Source organism: Aedes aegypti, chromosome 1 (genome assembly GCF_002204515.2).
Source record: "Aedes aegypti strain LVP_AGWG chromosome 1, AaegL5.0 Primary Assembly, whole genome shotgun sequence".
Classification (NCBI taxonomy): domain Eukaryota; kingdom Metazoa; phylum Arthropoda; class Insecta; order Diptera; family Culicidae; genus Aedes; species Aedes aegypti.
This window is the reverse complement of record NC_035107.1, coordinates 135,539,680-135,560,938: the sequence shown is the minus strand read 5'-3', so window position 1 is coordinate 135,560,938 and position 21,259 is coordinate 135,539,680. Positions and strand designations below refer to the sequence as shown.

Here is a 21,259-nt window from a genome sequence, read left to right as displayed (position 1 = left end):
AGATTAAATTAAGTTTAAACATCGATTGATCAATATTTGTTCTCCACAGTACCCAGAAATCATGGTTTTGTTGAATATGTATGCTATAAAAAAACACACATCCGAATTTATTTTCCAGGCCCTAGTCAACGGGAAACAAACATAATAAATCTATGAAATCATTAACCATTAACAGCTTACATGTTGCTTTAGGAAATAAATTACAAAAAATGCCCAAAGATCGAACAACCCATCCCAATCTGATGAAAGTTAAATCGTGTATAACACATGTACCGTCGAATGAATGAATTGAACAAATTATTTAGCATTGATTTTTCTTTCCGAGTAACGATTGTTTTGATCGCAATTCACTGACTATTCAGAACGATTTGAAAACAATCATTATCATCGACCAGAGTTGCACAATATCTGTCATATCAGCTGATGGCTGATGGACTATAACTATCATTATCAGTTACGAACTATCAATATCATTTTGATCTGGCAACCATCAACGCATCACCGCTGCGACATCGCACTCTAGATCACAATCAATGATCTAGATCACAATCAAATCACAAACAATGCAGAATGAGTGATCACGTGGCAATTACCCACACTATTAATGTGTTTTAGTGACCAACACACGGTTTCAATCCGTTTGCAGCACTATCAAGAATATCGTACAGATAAATTGCCATTTATTTGCTTAATTTAAGGCTAAACTTGACCCATCAGTGATATCCATAGTCTATCGCCAGTAGACAGCATGATGTTGATGTGATAAGGAATGATCCGAATTGTATCGCAGTCGGCCTGTACAAATCAGCAAATTTCAAGCGTTGATAGTGACAGAAAACAACTTTGTCATCGACTGAGAAAAAGCAGTGCTAACGTGTTCATTTTTTACATTCCTTGAAGCTCACGGTGGTGTTCTTGGCTCACCCACAGCGGATTTACGAATGTGCTTCCTAATTATCTACTTTTTACAATTTATTTTCGTAAGATAAAAGGTATCTTTAAACGGGATTGAGTTTTAAAAATAAATAAATAATCATCATGTTCTGGAAATTCAAAATCCGAAACTTTCATACAGGTATGTTTTTCGGGGAGAACACTCCCTAAAAATAGTGATTTTCAAGAACCAGTTGAAGCACAAAACCTCAACCAAACTATGTTTAAACTTGCTCCAATCATAAAACCGTGTTGGACAAAAGTTTGTAGAATGGAATAAACTATTATGTAGAGGTATTTCCGATAAGTTTTAATGTTCCGTTCAGTAGTTGTGAATTTTCAAAGCTTGAAAATAGTCCAAAAACACATAATTGATTTGAAGCACATCTAAATTTTCTCCAAATTGACTGAAATTTTGACCAGAAGTTCATTTTGACATGAAAAATCAAAATATTGGTTGACTGAGGAACTTCCAGACATTTGAATAGGTCTACTCATCAGTTATCATGGCTTCCAGAGTATTCTCGAGATTGACAGACTCCGAGTCTTTAACCATCTGTTAGGTACAATAGATTCATCTTCAGAAATTGTTGCCAGTAACAAGAACTCTTCACATATTACCCTAGCCCCATAGTCTATGAATGGAGAGTTGCGCGAAGACTGAAACCAAGTCTACCTATTGAACCGTCAAATCGTCAACCAATCGATCAAAATAAACAAACACGTTTTGGGACGAGAAAAGTATTGTTATCGTCACGAAATAAAAAAATATTGCTACGGTTTAAGTTACGGTATATTGCGGTTCCTTTGAAAAATTTTCGTTCTGCGGTAGCCGCCAAGTTCTACCGCAACTGTCAAAGTTCTACCGCGGGCTTGAAAATCATTGTATCATTGATCGAAACCAACTCCGTTTCATAGTTGAAATACAACTGAAATTTAATAAACTATACAAAATTGGATAGTTTGAAAACTGTATATTAGTTATTCAACCTAGATTTACGCTACAGATGCGACTGTTTTTGGTCAATTCCCAGAGGGGCAGCGAACGGTTAAAAGAAATTCACTGTTTTTTCAGTTGCTCGTTAGCGTTAGCGTTAGCGTAGTTACGGTATACTTCGTAGATCGGATACTAGCAACATTCATGTTTCTTTTTAATAATCTCATCCTGACTACTTTCAGGAACAAGGCAGGGGAGTATACCTTGTTCAAATCATAAACAAGAATACTAAAAGCATGAATATCACTATTCCCGGCCACGCTCATCTTTACCGTTACTTGGGATAGGGGAAGGAAATGTTGATGTAGCACTTACTTAATGAGAGGCCACCGACTCAGCGACACCATCATAAGTGCTACGGAGTTGGAGGTTGGGGAAGGTATATTGTCAGGATTCGCCTAGAAAGCTGGCGATAGACCATAAACATTTGTTGTTTAAGTGTTTTCAATTTAATCTTTTGAATGCTGGCAATCAAAAGAGAAAACAATAGTTTATTTTTAGTATAAATAGTGTTTCGCGAAATGCTTGTCGATTGTGCAGTAATATTTTTGCTCAATAGCCAGTAAAAAGCAAAACCGATCCCTCCAGAGTCATCGGATTGTATAAAATAACGATACGCGTAAAAAAAATCTCCGGCGACAAAAACACGCGCGAAACCGTGAGCAAAATCTATCGGACGACGCAAAACCAAACTGTCCTGCTTGGGCTTCACGAAGCACTACCCAGCAAGACGCTCCAAAACAGGAAAAAAAATCTCCAGCGACGCAAACACGCGCGAAATCGTGAGCAAAATCTATCGGACGACGCAAAACTTAACTGTCCTGCTTGGGCTTCACGAAGCAGGGAAAAAAAATCTCCAGCGACGAGAACACGCGCGAAACCGCGAGCAAAATCTATCGGACGACCCATTTTGGTACTGAAGGAGATATGTCCTTAACCCTTTCTTTCCCACAGCTTTGTTCGACAATTTAACTATCAAAATGGCGTTTCTTGAAAGTGCTTGAACAAAAGTTGTTCCAAATAAGCCATATTATTCAAAACCACAATAAAAAAAAATGATTGTTTTTCAATAGTTACTTGATTGTTTTTCAATAGTTTGACCCTTAGGTCACTTATATCGATGTTTGATAAGACAAATGAGCGTATAAATTTATTCCAATTATTATTGAGCTACTCGTACCAATTCGGTTTGGCCCGCGTTCGTTGAAAATCGGTGGATCACCTGTGCTACCATGGGAAAGAGAGGGTTAAACTATGCAAACGCCCTAACACCACACTCAAAATAATCCAAACGTCATAACTACGTGAAAAATCACGTAGATCCTTCATAATGAACTTTGCCCTGTCTTTATCTGGCAAAGGTAACAATTGTCAACCCAAAGATAAACACCAAAAACTGTTTTTTCAGTTGCTCGTCATGCGGAAACCGAAAAAGATCAAGGTTTTGAGTTCATGCTGTTTGTCGTATGTGTTGTTGCAATTCTCTATTAAACATTTCATTGTTATTACTCTATAATTACAAACCAATTTCAATTTCGTTCTTTGCGACTTTGTCAAAAACAACATTCGAAATGAGAGTGCATTTGAGTGAAGTCACTGGAAAGCACACATAGTAAAATAGGTGGCCATAATAATTAAATGATTAGTGATAGGAGAACTTGGTGCCAGTTCTCTTTGCGCAACTCTCCATTCATAGACTCTGTCTAATACGACATTATTGGGCTTGGGTCAATTGGCATTAGGACTTGACATAAAATTGTGTCATCAAGAATAAGCTTATTTTGGAAAAAGGGATATTATTATGCTTATGCCAATTGAGCATTATGCTTAAATTTACACTATACCAAATGACCCTTTACCACCTAATCTTAAAAGTCTTAAAAAAACGAATTTTGTTTAAAAACTATTTAAAAAAAAACGTTCTGCAACTTTCGTAAAAGTGTCGCACTAATGTATCATTCGGGGTAACGTTGCATTCGGGGTACTGGTTTTTGAAGAGATGGTTTTCGGGGTTATGGTATTCGGGGAAATGTTATAGGACCGGCATAAAAGACATTTGGCATAAAGTTGTTTCATCAAAAAACAAGCATATTTTGGAAGAAAGGATATATGCTTATGACAAATGACCATTATGCCTAAATTTCCACTATGCTAAATGGCCTTTTCCCACCTAATGTAACCACAATGAGGAACATCTTGAACGTCTTCAAAAAAGCAATTATTACTATACTGTTCAAAAACTATCATGAAAAGAAAGTTCCAAAACAAAAAAGCTGCGATAAACAATCGCAGTTCGGCAAGATGCCCTCGAGTACCCGTTTTTTTCATCTCTCTGAGAAGGGATTCCTACTATAAAATTTGTTTCAATTTGATTAAGGGGGCAGGATCCGTAATTGATTTCGGAATTTTCAAAAACAGTTTTTTGTTCAAAATTAAGAAAAATTACAGGAAAATGTGTTCACTGTAGTCTATTCTCCAACCGAAACACAATGAACACATTTACATCGAATAATTTTTAGTTTTGAACAGGAAAATTGCTTATGAAATTTCGATGATAACGATGATTACGATGACGGAGCGTTGAAAGTTAATTAATTAAAAAGGTATCCGAATTGTGACCTCTTGAAAATTTAAGGTTTGTCCCGGCTTTTTGAATTAAGGGTTAATAAAACATGCATGGAATTGTAAATATGCTTAAAGTTAAATACTCACTCCAAATCACGCCAATTCTCCTGGTCGAAGTACACGTGCCAATAGTTGGAATCTTTAACATACACTTTGCTGAGAGTGTGAAGCTCGGGAAGCATACAAGGCGCCAGCACCTTGACCGGTTCGGTCTTGCCCTTCTCTAAGTAGTACATTTCGCACAAGCACAGCTTTCCGGTATCAATGTCCCGTGGGAGAAACAGCCGCGGTTCTATCGCTAGTACATACAGATGACGAAAAGCTTGCAGGTGATAACGGTTGTCATTGCTGTGGATGGGGAACTTCGGAAAGATCGAACAGATCAATGCGGCGATTGCTTCAGGAGAGCGTGAGAGAGTGTAGCGTCCAGCGCCGAGAAACAGGAATCCCAAAGCCATGTGTACAGCCATGTGAGATCCATAGGTGACATGACACTGACCAAATCTAGATCGTAGCATTCGGATTGCTCGTAGTACTCTGAGATCGCCAGTTCCAGCCTGCACCAGAGATAGCGAGAGGAGAATCATGATCGTGCAATTTTCAAGCGTCTGCTTGCCTGCAAAATCTCCGAAAGGACGACCACTCAGGCCGAGAATGTACTTCAACAGAAAGTGCAATGTCGTGAAGGCGCGTTCATCAGCCGTTCCAGCGTATTTAAGGCCAATACAAATGGCTGCCCCGCACACAATATTACAATAAGCTTGACACTGTGCTTCGTGGTCGGTTGGCTGAGACTGGTGATCGGTAGGTAGGCGATTCCTGATCAATTCCGATAACGCACGCGGAATTTGGCTGTAAACCCAGTCGGTAGATGCGTCTATCTCGTGCCACATGATAAGATTTTTCGCGACAATTCGGAGCAACAGCAAATCCGGTCGAATGAAATCCAGTAGATAGGTGGTATCCGGAGGTTTCATCCAATTGGCGATAGCTTCATTTCCTGTGCGGAAATACATCAATCCGAGAGCAAGGGTGGCCCCCGGGGCAGTTACATCGATATTCACGGTATCGCCTTCCTTGATTTGGAAGGAAGGCAGTTTATATTTTTCTTTCTGGGCTCCTACCAGAGGACGTCGGTTTCCTCCAACCATGTAGTAGTGCAAGGTGTCTGGAATGTCCAAATCGCGCAGCGCCGTGGATTTCTCGCCTTGTTCCAAGGTCACCAATCCCAAGGCTAGACCAGCAGTGAGGGCATACGATTCTCGCTCTACGTAGTTTTCCATCTCCGGGCCAGGAGGTCGTCCTATTTCTTGTAATAGCACCTCGGCTATGTGTCGTTTGGCCGTTCCCTGATACACTAGTCCGATGCCCATTAATGAAGCAACCTGTATGTTTTGCGAAATGTCCAATTCTACTGCAGTTGGTGGCAACAAAGCTTCGGTATGCACGCTTAGTAACTTTGTGGCTTTGACGTCCATCGTACCTCTATGGGCAGCCGAAATGCCAAGCAACAGTCCTAGACTGATCATTTCATCACATTTCACCAGATATTCATAAATGCTCATGAACGAAAGCGACTTCAGATGACCATTGAGACCAAGTGCCATCAAAAAGCCGGCGTGCTCTGTCGGAATATCCGCCACTCCTTTCGGCTTGTTGTACGTAATCCAGGTCGAATCAATGTCCGGTGTATCCGAGCAGATTCGTAGACCCGCAGCGACACCGTTATGGAATGTGGGCCAAAGGTTCATATTGGGAGGAACCTCTAGCTGTTGTATCTCTATAGTCGCACCTCTATGAATTTCCTTACCAGTTAGACACAACTTGGGAATTGGAAGCGTCTGGGTGGCGGTTGGTCGACTGGCCCTCAATGTGAACATTCCCCGACCAACCGGGAGGGCCATCGTACGAATGCACAACGCGTACAACTGTTTCTCTTGTTCCTCGATGAACTCATGGTCTGAAACGTTGGGCGCTTGTACGATATCAATGGTGACCGGCTGTGAGCTATTGAGGAAAGATTTTACGTCGTTGATCCTCAGGTCATCGGGGAAACGTAACCGTAACAATTTGGTGTCGATGTTCTCCATTCCGTTTTCCTCTTGTTTTACTTCATTCTTCGGTATAACCTCCGGTTGCGGCTTTCGACGAAGCGTGAGTGAATTTTCCTTCAATCCACTGGTGTGCTTTTTACTCCGAGTAGTCTGATTTTCGGCGTCGAAAGTTGCATGAGCATAGAGTTCAGGTCTGAGGAGCAATTCATACACATCTGCCTCATAGATGTTGATTGGCTTGTTGCGATACGTTTCAAGGTACTGTGCGATCAGATAATGAATGCTGACAGGGAGCTTTTCTATGTTTACCCGATTGTATCCGCGTTTCAAGAGTAATTTGATGATTACGTTGGCCATCATTTGATCGATATCGTCCGTCAAGTTGAGGTTCAAACCTACCGAAAGTTTTTCAAACTGTTTGGTAATCCACTTCGTCAGGCCTTTCACTCGATACAAATACGCAATGATAAGTATAATGTCTCGACTGCGATTGTTAATTCTTTCGATACAAGGATAGTTGCTCAGTTCAGGCTTGTTGGGATTCGCAATAAGCATGTGGATGTAGGGAAAGATTTTTGGGATGTTTTCAAAATCTGTATCATTTGGATTGATAAACTTTGTTCTGTCTTCCTCCTTTATGAAACAACAAGAGCGTAGATCAACTAAGTGCTGGAAGTCTAAGTAGTAATGCAGCTGAAACTTTTCTAGCTTAACATCCGATGATAGTTCGAAGAGGAACTCTGATAGCAGTTTAAGTTCGTTCCGCATCATCGGTTCCAATTTGAGGTCTTCGTACACCAAATGTAAAGCGTATAAAATACTGGGAATATATCCAAACAACGGTTTGTTTGAACTGTATGCAACTGGAGCAGCTGTGTCCATTTCTTTGACTGGGGTGTTCGTTTTTCCACTTTGCATCAACAAGTACTGCCAATCATTATCAGTACCAAGGCAGTTTTCGCTCTTACGCCGTTTTTTCGGTTCGTCAAGCGATGATTTGGAGTTAGACTTATTTAGCCTACTATCAAGAGGTGGAAATGGTCGACCCATCTGTTGAAATACCATTCCGGAAAAGATTTCCCATTCTCGGTTCCCGTCGAAATCTTTTGAACCAGGCGCATTCTTAGTACCATACCATCGGATCATAAGTTCCAAAGCCAAATGCTTCGGGAGGGTTTCTCTCAATGCTAGCAAGCATCGTGATACGAGCTGAGACTCGCTCATAATCGGTAGTGATATACGGAACATCTTATCATTGTTAAATACCAGCGTCAATCGATTTCCCGATCCATCTCGGATGCTCGAGCAGTTGCTCAAACGTGACGAAGTAGCAGCAGCGTGCAATGGTTGAACAGGAGAGAGCATATGCAGCTCCTCGTCGAATCTTGTTTCGGCTTGAGCTGGTGGAACCGTTGGTAGCAAACTGCTGCGCCGTGGAAATCCTTGAGATGCCGCAAAGGACGTACTCAGGGCACTTGATGTAACAAAACTACTTAGAATACCGGCCACGTGCACTTTACCGACCTGGGTTGGGCCGGAGTACAACATGAGTGTCCCGCAAGGTGCTAACACTGCAATCATATTCAGACGTTTCATACAAACCGCATCCACTGCAGGAATTTGAGCGGCAACGGTTGCTGGTGATATTTGAATAAGATTGCTGGATGTATCATCAATCCACACTAGGCTCAATTTCTCGGAACGAGGCAGCAAGAAACACATATAGGTATCACCAACCAAATCAACGTGAATGAAGCCTTTCGACGCCATTTCTGGGAATTCCCTGCAAAGAAAACAAAACATAAGCTATTTAAACATTTATCTTTCTTACTTCTGAAGATATGGGAGGACGAACAAATGCCCAGCACTTTATGGGTGGCTTCATACGTTCAATTTACATTACAGTGTACAGACTGTGTGCGCCAATACCAAGCTGAATTTGGCGTACAAAATACGGTCGCGCATACTGTTGAAAGATTGGAAGCACTAGAATACCAGATTGGTTTTCGCGAGGGACTCTCAACAATAACGGACCAGATGTTCACCTAGCAAAAATGTTAGATGAAATCTTGTAGTATAACTGGTATAACTAAAAAAAAAGAGAAGAAGACCTGTGCACAACTGGGAAAGTATCACCCGACAAAAAAGGAAGCTTCACTTGTCAAAATTTAGATGGTCACACGGTCCTGTGGATATTTGTAACCCATGGAATAAATCTAAAAACTACAATTTTACTTACTTCCACTGGCTAATGTTGTCGGTCCAAACATGCTCCAGACAGTGCTCGGGGACGATCGGTTTCGACGGTTCAGCTTGACCCATTTTCCGAACGTCCATCAGTGAGACGGATGTGCCCAAAGTCGATTGTAATCTTGACAGCGGTGTCGTAGCAGCCGCGGGATGCCCCTGTATGTGACTTCGATTGGTAATACCGGCCGTACCAGCTGCGGTCAGATTGAACGAGCCTACCTGGCCAAATTGCAAGTTATTGGCGTAGGGACTGCTGTTGGTGGCTCCGAAACTTAGCTGACCCAGTTTTGATGTGCTGTGGCGTGCTAAAACTGATAGAAATACATTAATTGCTAAGCATCGCCAATAGGTCATCACATTTTGCATGTCATATTAAATAGCCAAATATGCCAAATGGCTACTCAGTGCTAATATAGTTTTGTGAAAAATTGAAGAAAAAAATACAGAAAAAGTTTTTGAAAAATGTCTCCTTACTTTTCACTTGTCCCAAAAGTGGGGCAAGTGAAAAGTTTACCGTTTTGAACAATATTTTCAAAAACAAACAGTTATATTCACGATTTCTATTAGCTTTAACATTTGTTAAGGCTTCCCAATGAACAATAACATAAGTAAAATGTAAACAAAGAAAATGTTATTCTTTCCACTTGAATTTTCTTCTGTTCAGTTATGTTAGTTGAAATGATTCGACAACATTATAACTGCAACATTTCCAATGTTAGTTCTTACATTATAGGACAGCAATTGCATTTCTGCTTTGTAGAATTTCCACCGCTCGTTATTTGTTTTTGAGAAAGTCGGATATGACGTCGGATAACTCTTCGGGAGAAATCAAACGGAATCCTTCAATAACGTAGTTAGAATCTTTTTTTATGTGGATAGACCTATACCCCATTTTTATGTTTTGGACTAGCTTACATAGACATTTCCGTGTGTTCTCTAATATTGCAACTTTTTAGTCAACGTCTTCCTTTTAATTGGCTGCCCGAAGTAGACATATTAATATTGTAATGTTTAGCAACATATTTTAGAGAAGTTCCATGATTTCTAATAGCTTTTAACGCTTGAGTATAGTGTTTCTTGAATTATCAGCACGTTATGTTTTTCTATGATAATTGCGAACCATGTTTACTTATGGCTACTTAAAGAGAAAACTCAAATTCAATCTCTAATGATAAACTTTTCACTTGCCCCACCTGATAAGTAAATTGACGGTGTTTAAATTTAGTTATTTTTAGGTCTACGTCGAATTAATTCTAAATCTTTTTTTATTGCAGTTTGAAACTGTCACAGAGGTTACTTTATACAATATGACTGTATGCCAATGTATGACAATGTGCAAAATATGTGAATAACCGTATAAGCCCAGGGTTTTACTTACGTGAACTCTTGTAGAACGACTGAGGCGTTGCTGCTGATGGTTGCGGCGTCGTAGCTTGATGGGAGAAATGTCCCGTAATGTTGAATACGGTATTTGATAGCGAAACGCTGTCACTTCCGCATCCTATGTCGTGTTTTTCCTCATCGGTTGCCTTGCGTAAAAAGCAGACAAAATGCTTCCCAATTTTTTCGTCAAACATGAGCACTAAATTGTTCTCTTCGCAAGAAAACACAACTCGATACTCCGCCTCGGTTAAGTACGAAGTTGAGTTGTTCATTTTGATGAGAACGGGACACATTTCATCGAGCGGATGGGTGAGCGAGAACAGCCTCGGCATTGGAATGGAATGTGTTTCCAACACGGCACTGGAAGGTTCTTTCTCCAGCAGGATACCGTGATTAGATATCCATACGTTCGAAATCGGGCATTCGATGCTAGTGACGAAGTTTTCGCCACCTCCGCAATAAACTCTCAAGGATGTACCATCCATAAGGCATACTGCTGATTTTGATTGGTGATCGGTTTTGGAACTGTAAAGATATGACTTTAATTAAAACCGTTTAATTTAATTGTACACAGCGCCATGGGGTTGGCCAGCTTTTATGAATGTCCTTGACATTTTCATTTATGGTAGAAACTCACATAACACATTTTAAAACTTTTAGAATGTTTTAACATCAAGATTGATCTCAAATCTTACTATTACAACACACATTTTTTTTTAAATGTGAAGATAGTCAAGTAATCACGTATGGCGAAATAGGGAACTATTATGTCCATAACTGGTACACCTACCCTATCTACCATTGAGCAAGACAAGTTGTTATACGCATTTCTGCTAACACAACATAGGTACTGTTAAACCAAAGGTACTGTTAAACCAAGAAACATATTGAATTTACTCCAGTAACGCTACCAGGGTTGATCGCACAAGAGTGTCCTGAAAATATGAACTTTACCTCATGCCTGAAAAAAGAGGGCCAAAAAGAGATAAGACAGGAATTATAAGGTGACTGAAAAGATAAGGTTTACCACCTCAGAAGTACCACAATGATGCTGCGCAAGAAAAGCACCAGGTTTATACACATGTGTTGTACAAAATGAAAATACTAGGGGTGATCGGGTCTCGGGTTTTCGAAACCGATACCCGATCCGAACCCGAACCCGACGGGTGCAGGTCGGGTTCGGATTTGAAATTTTGAAAATTTTCGGGTTCGGGTTCGGATCGGGTTTGACGGCTACAAAATTATCGGGTACGGGTCGGGTTCGGGCTTGAAAAAAGTCGGGTTGAGTCGGGTTTCGTGAGAATTGTAAACAGAGTAGCAACCTGAAAGCTTCCCTATGCATCAGAAACGATGAATTTACCACCTTTTCGAGCTCGGGTTTTATTCGGGTTTTTTTTTTACAAAAAAAAAATCGGGTTTCGGGTCGGGTTCTGGTTTACACAGCGTAATGATTTCGGCTTCAGGTCGGGTCGGGTTTGACTTTCAATTATTTTCCCGGGTTCGGGTCGGGTCCGGGTTTGAAGAACTAAAATAAGTCGGGTACGGGTCGGGTTTGGGTTTGAAAAATGTGAAACCCGACCATCTCTACAAAATACATCAGCGCGACTTCTGGAATGTTGAGAATACCTTCAGAAGTTTCTCGAGAGATTCCTTCGAAGAATTTATTCATGTATATCTCCAGCGAACTGTCAAGGAAATTCTTTAAAAAAATCACTGGAGAAATTCTTGAATAAATCGGGGTAAAATTTGTAACAGAAATCCTAAAGTAATTTCCAATAAAACATCTATAGAAACATCTCCGAGAAATATCTAACTAAATTACTAAGATGATTATAACAAAAATAATCAATCATATTGCTGTAGAATTTTTTGGAAGAATCTGTTGAAATAAATCGGGCATGTCTGAAGAAATTTGTAACAAATTACAAAAAAGAACAAACAAACTACTGAGGGATTCCACGGAGGCATGCAAGTCGATTCTGATCGACCATTTCAAAAATATCTGAAACTTGCACAGTTTTTCAGTTCCATCTAAATCGTCATTTTCCGATATCAAATCTTCAAGTTGAGTCACGACTAACTTTTCAAAAGGGTGTATGTGAAAATGGTTCAAAAATATTCAAAAAGCTGCACAGCAAAAACGGTTCGTTCGATTGTTAGACAACTAAAGAAACAAAGTTAGACAACTAAATAAAGATTCAAAAAAAAAAAAAATACACACAGTAAAAATTTTTTTTTTGCATTAAAAAACATCATTTTTGTCACAAAAACTCAAATATCTCAAAACCCTATCGGAATACCAACGTATTTTTTTGAGGGAAAACGGTCCATTGTATTAGCTATCTACCATAAAAATTTGGTGATGGTAAGCCAATAAACAAAAAAGTTATGACATTTCAAATATTTCACAAATTTGACACTTAGTGAAATATTTTTTTTTTTCATTGTTAATTTTTTTTAGGACCGCAGTTTGTTGCTGAATTTTTTGTTAAGGGTAGCACATGAGGTTAACAAGTTGTTTTCATGATATTTTATTTAATTATTCATAACTATTATAGCATCTATTAGAAAGTTAGACGCGATCCAGTGTTGTGATCTAAAGTCTTGATAGTGTCATATTTTTTATTGTACGTAACTGAAGAAAAATTCTCTCAATAGTGTTGAAACCTTTTGATAAAAGAAACCTATAAGAAATCTAATATTGAAGACAAAAGCTACCAAAAAGTTTTCTATACAGGTATACGACTAGTTTACCTGCAAAAAGTTTACCTCGTAGAGAACAAGGCGGGTCTATACCCAGGTGATCTAGTATACGTAAAGCAGGTCGGTTTTCTCGGCGCTGGTTTTCTCCACAAAGATAAAATCTGATTACACCTGGGTATAGACCCGCCTTGGTTGAGAATAGACTTTGTTAATCATATTTGGGAGAAAGCGAGTAACTTCAACAACATCAAAAACATGATAGGTACATACCATGAACATACTCACGAAAAAGCTAAAAATATACTACCACTATGGTTATAAAAGATTTAATTGTAAAATTTTTCTTCAGTCAAGCAAACGACACCAAACTAGTCAGTAAAAACTTAAAAGTGATTTTGTTTATTAAAATCTAACGAGCAACATGAGTAGTCGCTTTCTCAACTGTTGCAGGCCGTTTGCAGAAAAAAGTGTTCGAAAGAGCTACGAAATCTCACCGAAAGCACCATAGATAAACTGAAAGCGGCTGGTTATGCTCCAATGTCTACATTGAATACAAATTTACGCATTTGTACGTCCTGCCGTTTAAACGTTGACAAACGGGCAATCTGTACATCATCGGTGGATCAGGTTGCAGGAAGTTCGAAAACAACAACAACTGAGGAATTACTAGATGCACCGACAACTGAGGAGTTACCAGAAGTACCAAGTGCAGATAGTCTTGCCACGGTACCATCAGCGACATCTGTTTCAACAAATCAATCAGAAGATGAGTGCATCCAGAAGGTCAACATCGAACGCTTCAACGAAGGGATAGCTGGAATAAAAGTGACTCCGATTAAATGGACGAAGATGGGTTACGTCAATTATCCCGAGAAAAAATACCGTGAAATCAACGAAGCTGTACGAAGAAACCTCTTCAAATTAGGACCTGAGGATGTGGAAAATACATACTACGATGAGGTAATTATGAATATGAAGGAAAGGTTCTCGAATCTAGCCACGACAAGGAAAGAAAAATTATTGATTTTGTCGATGCTGCCAAGCTCGTGGTCTATTCAAGACGCCATTGATGAGTTCAAAACCAATAGAAATACAGCAAAAGAGGCAAAACAATTCAAAAATAACTGTCTTGCAACCAAAAATGCTAGGTCGAGTACTTCATTAACAGATGAGACAAAAGAAAAAATAATTCAATATTTTGAAGACGATGAAGTAAGTAGAGCTATGCCTGGCCAAAAAGATTATGTATCTGTAAAAAAAGATGGAAAGCGTCAAGCAATCCAAAAACGATTAATGATGACTACTTTGAAAGAAGCGTATACACGCTTCAAGGAAATTAACGAAAATATTAAGGTAGGATTTTCCTCATTTGCAAGCCTTCGTCCAAGGCAATGCAAGCTTCTATCCAATTCAGGAACACATAATGTTTGTGTGTGCACAACACACGAAAATATTAACCTAATCTTACATAGTTTGAAAAGAATCAATTTATCAAAGGATATTAAAATGTTAACTGGTAGTCTTTTGTGTGAAAATACAACATCAAATTGCTATCTACGATCTTGTTCGGATTGTCCAGATTCTTCATCATTGGAAAATACTTTATTCGCTGAGTTTGAAGAAAATTATATTGATCAGTTATCATTTGAGCAATGGGTGACCACGGATAGGTGTGACCTAGAAACTATTGTAAAACCTGTAGATGAGTTTGTGTCATTTTTTTTGCTTGAAATTAGAAAGTTTAATTCCTCACGACTTTATTAAAACAGAGCAATCCCGCTTTTTAAAAAATACGAAAAATACATTACAAGATGGTGAATTTTTAGTCATTTGTGATTTTTCTGAAAACTATAGCTTTGTATTGCAAGATGAAGTGCAGTCCCATCACTGGAGCGTACAACAAGCTACAATTCATCCATTCGTTATTTATTTCAATGGAAGTACGCAAATTGAACATTTTAGTTTTATTGTAATTTCCGAAGATTTAAGACACGACTCAGTATCTGTAAATTTGTTCATTGCCAAAATGATTAACTTTTTACGCGTTGATAAGGATAAAGAAATCAGAAAGATATATTTCATGTCTGATGGAGCAGCATCGCAGTACAAAAACCGTAAGAATTTTTCGAGCCTATGTAAATTTAAATCAAAGTACGGAATTGATGCAGAATGGCATTTCTTTGCTACGTCACATGGCAAAGGTCCTTGTGATGCTATTGGAGGAACCATAAAGCGCATGGCCACAAGAGCAAGTTTAGCCAAAGAACGTGAGCATCCAATTAAAACTGCAAAAGAACTATTTGATTGGGCGAATCGCAGAAAAGAAGAAGATTTAACAAAATTATCATTTTGTTTTACTACTACTGAAGAGTACGAATTAACGGCATCAGAGCTCAGCGAGCAATATAATAACGCGAAAACGATCCAAGGAACCCAAAAATTTCACTGTTTCATTCCTTTGTCAGAAAATAAAATTAAAGCAAAACTATACTCGAACTGTACTGATAATGATGCAAAAGTGTTCGATATTGTAAAAAAATTGAATAACAATAAATAAATAAATAAGTATTAATAAAATGTTTTCATGATCTCATAACGCATACCCAAATCCAAAACTTTTAAAGTTTATATATAACATTTAGAAACTCATCGATCATACTCTAAAAAAAAATATCCTGGTAAAAAAAAATTATTTTCGTGTAATCTGTTAATTCATTTTAATTTATACATATATACATATACATATAATATTTATACATATACATAATATTTATACATATAATATACATAATACTAATGAATACATGAAAACGACTTGTTTAATTCACGCAAGGCCCTTAACAATAAAATCAGCAACAAACTGCGGTTCCCGTGATAATTTACACCGAAAAAAAATTTTTTTTTTCTACTAAATGTGAAAATTGTGACATGTTTGAAATGTCATAACTTTTTTGGTTTACCATCACCAATTTTTTATGGTAGATAGCTAATATAATGGACCGTTTTCCCTCAAAAAATTACGTTGGTATTCCGATAGGGTTTTGAGATATTTGAGTTTTTGTGTCAAAAATTATGTTTTTTAATGCAAAAAAAAAATTTTTTTTACTGTGTGTATTTTTTTGGAATCTTTATTTAGTTGTCTAACTTTGTTTCTTTAGTTGTCTAACAATCGAACGAACCGTTTTTGCTGTGCAGCTTTTTGAATATTTTTGAACCATTTTCACATACACCGTTTTGAAAAGTTAGTCGTGACTCAACTTGAAGATTTGATATCGGAAAATGACGATTTAGATGGAACTGGAAAACTGTGCAATGTTTCAGCTCAATAGAAAAAAATGAATTAAAAAATTTACCAAATTTTGGTGCTGTTGCTTGGAATCACTCTACTAGTTCTTATTGACATTTGTACTGTTCCTCTGCCGCTTGTGTAGGGAACATTACTTTTTGAGCTCAACGGGATGACGAGGTTTCCTCCAGTCAATCCCGTGTAGGTACATTTGTGTTATAGCTTCATAGCTGAAATTTGTTCTTGGGTTCCGAATCCTATAGGGCACACTTAACCCCTCTACCGGCAGCTTCATTTTTTACCGCTAAAAAAATATTCAAATCGCGATAACTTTTTTGTTTCTTGACATTTTTGCACCATTTTTTCACAAGATCTCAAAAAACTCTTCTAGTTTAGGAATCCGTGTCGATGTTAATCACTGGTGGTCTAGTTTTGAAGATATTCCGATGTTCCTTGGGGGACCGACATTCTCCATACAAAATTTCTTTGACGGCCTTTTTGTTTTTGGTCATTTTATCAACAAAACTAAAATGTGTACTATACTATACAATGCCAGGTATTAAGGAGCTACTCTGAAAAAAAAACATACAAATCGATTCAGTATTCTTGGAGAAATCTGAAAATTACGACATGAGGTTTTTTAGAGTTTTCAAGATCTTTATTTGTCCAGCATGGTACCAGAAACATAAATGCTAATTACTCAAAGACGGGTACACCAAATTGCTTCATTTTTTCACAGCATACTCGCATTAATGTATCATTCCGAGGAGTGAATATACGAATACGATAAAAAATCTGTAGCCTGAGAAATTAACGTGGGGTATGGTCAACGCGTCGGTCCCCCAAGGAATTTTGGAATATTTCTGGATCCAGATGACCAATGATCAAACAATCAATGATTCTAAAACCAGAAGAGTTTTTTGAGAACCTGTGAAAAGATGGTGCAAAAATATCGAGAAACTAGAAAGTTATTGCGATTTGGATATATTGTTGACGGTAAAAAATGAGACTGCCGGTAGAGGGGTTAATGTAATTTTTCTGTTTGACATCAGCAATATGATGCCTGTAGTCGAAAGCAACCATACTGCACCAACCCGATACATGTTGGATGTATCGATTACGATGTACGGATACCTTCTTCTTTTTCTTCTTGGCATCACGTCCTCACTGGGACAGAGCCTGTTTCTCAGCCTAGTGTTCTTATGAGCACTTCCACAGTTATTAACTGAGAGCTTTATTTGCCGAAGTTGCCATTTTTGCATTCGTATACCGTTTTGAATCATATTACGGACAGCTTCAAATTCCGGACAGTCTACTTTATATGGGAAACATTTCACAGGAAATGTTTCAATTTTTGCTGTTCAAAAGTTCTCACTTTCGAGGCTCGATTTAATAAGCTTTTTTCATAAAAATCTATGCAAACTTATAATGTCCAACTGCCTTAGACGTCGCTTTAGTGGCTTGACGACTTCAACTGATGGTTTGACTTTTCTATTAATGATTTCCATGAGCTGTCCGGAATTCGAATCAAAGTGTCCGGATTATGAGGCAAAAGTGAGGAAGCGTCACACATTTTCATTTATTCAAAATTATTCAACTTGCGGAAGCGTATTCTTTACCCACCATTCGAAAGCTAAGGGTTGCCGAAGCTCGATAACGCTGAGAAATCATACAGAATAATTTATTTTATTTGCTCTATGCTGAGTTATACTTCACTAAGTCCTTAAGTGTCCGTAATGTTAATCAAAACGATATCGTGTTGCAAGAACGATGATACTCTATGTCATATGGCTGTATACCAAATGATCTTAAATGCTAAATGGCTTCAAGCCATATGGGTTCCGTCCGTTGAGCAAAAATGGGGTTTTGAACCTCCTTAATATATACATTCAAAAGTTCACGTTTATTGAAACAAACATAAACGTAACAAAGTTGGGTAGGAATGATCGGAGGAATTACTATTATTCCAGTTGTATTTTTTACTGGTGTGAAACCTTAATGATGTAGACTTTACTAGAGAAATTTTTCGAGAAATATTTGGAAGGATTGCAGGAGTAATTCCTGTATGACATGCTTCGTTACCGGCGATGCTGATTATAGATTTTTTGTCGCAGAATTATGATGATAGGACGGTCTTCGAAGATTTGAGAACGCAGTTTGTTCCACCATACACGGGAAAAAATTCTGTGGTGAAAATTACTATTTTAGCTGTCTACGCCCATTCTTGAAACTACCATGGGATTTCAGACCAATTTACTTTACGATGTTTACGGTACATCCCACCACATTACTGGTACATTTGACAGAAATAAATTACAACAATCTGATTTCAACTACAAACATGGTAAAATCAAGCGCTTTTCTGGTCTGCTGAAAATAGCCGGTGCAAGCGCTTAAGTAAACCCCCATAAGAGCCAGTTCGCGAGAACCGCAACCCCCTTTCCAAGGGAAGTTGTATTGATGTTCTCCGATCAGGCTGAAATTTTTAGGGATTGTTCTTCTATATAAAAGATGATGTTTTGCAAAATATTAGATTTTTATATTAGGGGGAAGTGGGACAAAATGACCCCCAATGATTTCATGTCACTAAACATACAAAATCACAAAAACTGATATAACTATAGTAAAAGTGCACGGATTATGTTGAAATTTGGCATGAATACTCTACGTTATATGAACTTTGAGATTGGCATGGTATATGGATTTTAAAAGTACTTCAAATCGAGAAAAATGAGTTTTTCATAAAAAATTTAGTGATTTTCAAATCGATTTTTTTCTTACCAACCGAACTAGGTCAAAAAACTAAATATGACGTTTTGTTGGGTAACTCATGAGCTTTCATTTGAGGTGTAATCTAGATATGCCGTTTTAAAAGTTTTCGAAAAAAAATTTTTTTTCTGTGTAGTGTTTGAACTTGAGCCATTTTGCGAGTACCGCAACCGCCTTGTCTAGAGAGGTTGTATTAATGTTCTCCGATCGAGCTGAAATTTACAGGAAATGTTTTCCTATATAAAAGAAGATATTTCGCAAAATTACAGATTTTTATATTAGGGAGAAGTGGTACAAAATAACCACTAATGATTTAATATATAAAAAAATACAAAATTAATTAAACTGCTATAATAGCGATAGTAGGGGCCCAGATAGCCGTAGCGGTAAACGCGCAGCTATTCAGCAAGACCAAGCTGAGGGTCGTGGGTTCGAATCCCACCGGTCGAGGATCTTTTCGGGTTGGAAATTCTCTCGACATCCCAGGGCATAGAGTATCTTCGTACCTGCCACACGATATACATATGCAAAAATGGTCAATCGGCATAGAAAGCTCTCAGTTAATAACTGTGGAAGTGCTCATAAGAACACTAAGCTGAGAAGCAGGTTTTGTCCCAGTCGGGACGTAACGCCAGAAAGAAGAAGAAGAATAGCGATAGTAAAAATGCACGAATTTGTATGAAATTTGGCATGTTTACTTTACGTTATATGAATGATCATTTTGGATAAAAAAATGTTTCAAATCGAGAAAAACCTGTTTGTAAAATTAGTTTTTTTTTTCAAATCGACTTATTTTTGGTCAACCGAACTAGGTTGAAGTTTTGTAGGACAACTCAAGGGCTTTCATTCGCGGTGTACCGCGGTAAATCAAAATCCGGGCGGTATGAGCAGCGTATGGAGGCCTCTTGTCGGTAGTTGTAATACCGATTATATTATACCGTGTTGCCGCTGCCTTATCTGAAAGAAATGTCACTTTCTTGTGAAAGTGATGATGTGGATAACAATAAGTCATTGCACCAATGTTTTCGTTAGCAGCTTCGGCGGTTCAGTAGTAAGCGTTGTTTATTCTCACGCTGTTTGGATGGGAATCAACTACTGCATTTTTTTAATTTGGATAATGTTTGATGGGTTTGATTAGGAGGGTCATATGTATGTGTGTATAATGGTATGTTTGCTAGAGATCAATTTGTAAATAATTGAGTTTAACTTAGTTTAGACTGTCTGCACATATGGCTGCTATGAGACACTGTACTGTTTATATCTTGAATGGAATTTTAGCCTTGATGTTTGCAAATTTCTCGAAAGAGTAAAAGAGAGACGAAGATTGTTAAAAATTGCATATTTCCACGGAAAATTGCGTGTTTTTTTACAAAAAAAAACATATTTTTCAGTACAATCTGTTTAAACGGTACAGTAGTTCTTGTGATTTTGTGTGTTTTCCGACACAAAAATATTGGGGGTCATTTTGACCCACTTTTCCCTTATAAAAAGTGTAGTTCTGCCAAATGGGTTTCTTTTTGAATAGTAATGAACACATATTGTGTAAGCAATGTTTGTGATTTAGTTGTTTGGACAGACATGTTGGTGGTTTAAACTGCAATCATCACTGATTGGTTCAATGAACGACGCACAGTAGTGTTCTTATTACATATTTTTCATGTTTTGATGATGTTCAAAGTATTATTCCAGTTTTATTTGAAAAATGTGTACTTACGGCATCGAAACATACAATTCCAATACAATGTCCGGATTCAAAAACATTGGGCTCCAATTCCGGACAGCCTCTTTTTACTTTTTTAAACCATATTTACAGCATATTTTATCAATGTGGTGTCACTAAACTTTTAAACTATAATTTTTTGTATTATTATGTTACAATCACTACTACTGCGACGATTGCCTCCATCTAAGCGCCCCTCGAACGCATGGGGGAAATGTCAAGTGGGGGAATGAGAATTGAAAAAAAATACCTACTCATTGTTGATTGATCGATGTGAATGCAAAATCGTTTATTAAGTGAATTATAATTTATATATTATTACTATATGCTTATTAAAACTGAATAATTACAGATAGCGACCTGAATTACCCCATATTGAATTTAAAAATTTGAATTTTTTTGCCTAGTAAGAGACCAAATGTAAGTAATAAAAATATGCTATACGATTATCTCTAACCAATAAATTTATACCTTTGAGCTGATCTCATCGGGGACATTGATGAGTTTGTTGAACAGACCTCCGAAAGGCCAATACGTCG

General features: G+C 37.9%; 1 protein-coding gene across 1 annotated transcript in view; it reads right to left on the bottom strand.

Moving 5' to 3' along the window:
• The window catches only part of LOC5564049 (anaphase-promoting complex subunit 1), a 64,011-nt gene that overhangs the window by 8,134 nt on the left and 34,618 nt on the right, over window positions 1–21,259 (bottom strand). Inside the window, exons 3-5 of the mRNA XM_021848188.1 lie at window positions 10,238–10,767; window positions 8,849–9,170; window positions 4,643–8,392 (exon numbers count right to left, since the gene is read on the bottom strand). Of these exons, the coding sequence (XP_021703880.1) occupies window positions 4,643–8,392; window positions 8,849–9,170; window positions 10,238–10,767 (4,602 nt within the window). The remainder of the gene's footprint in view (window positions 1–4,642; window positions 8,393–8,848; window positions 9,171–10,237; window positions 10,768–21,259) is intronic.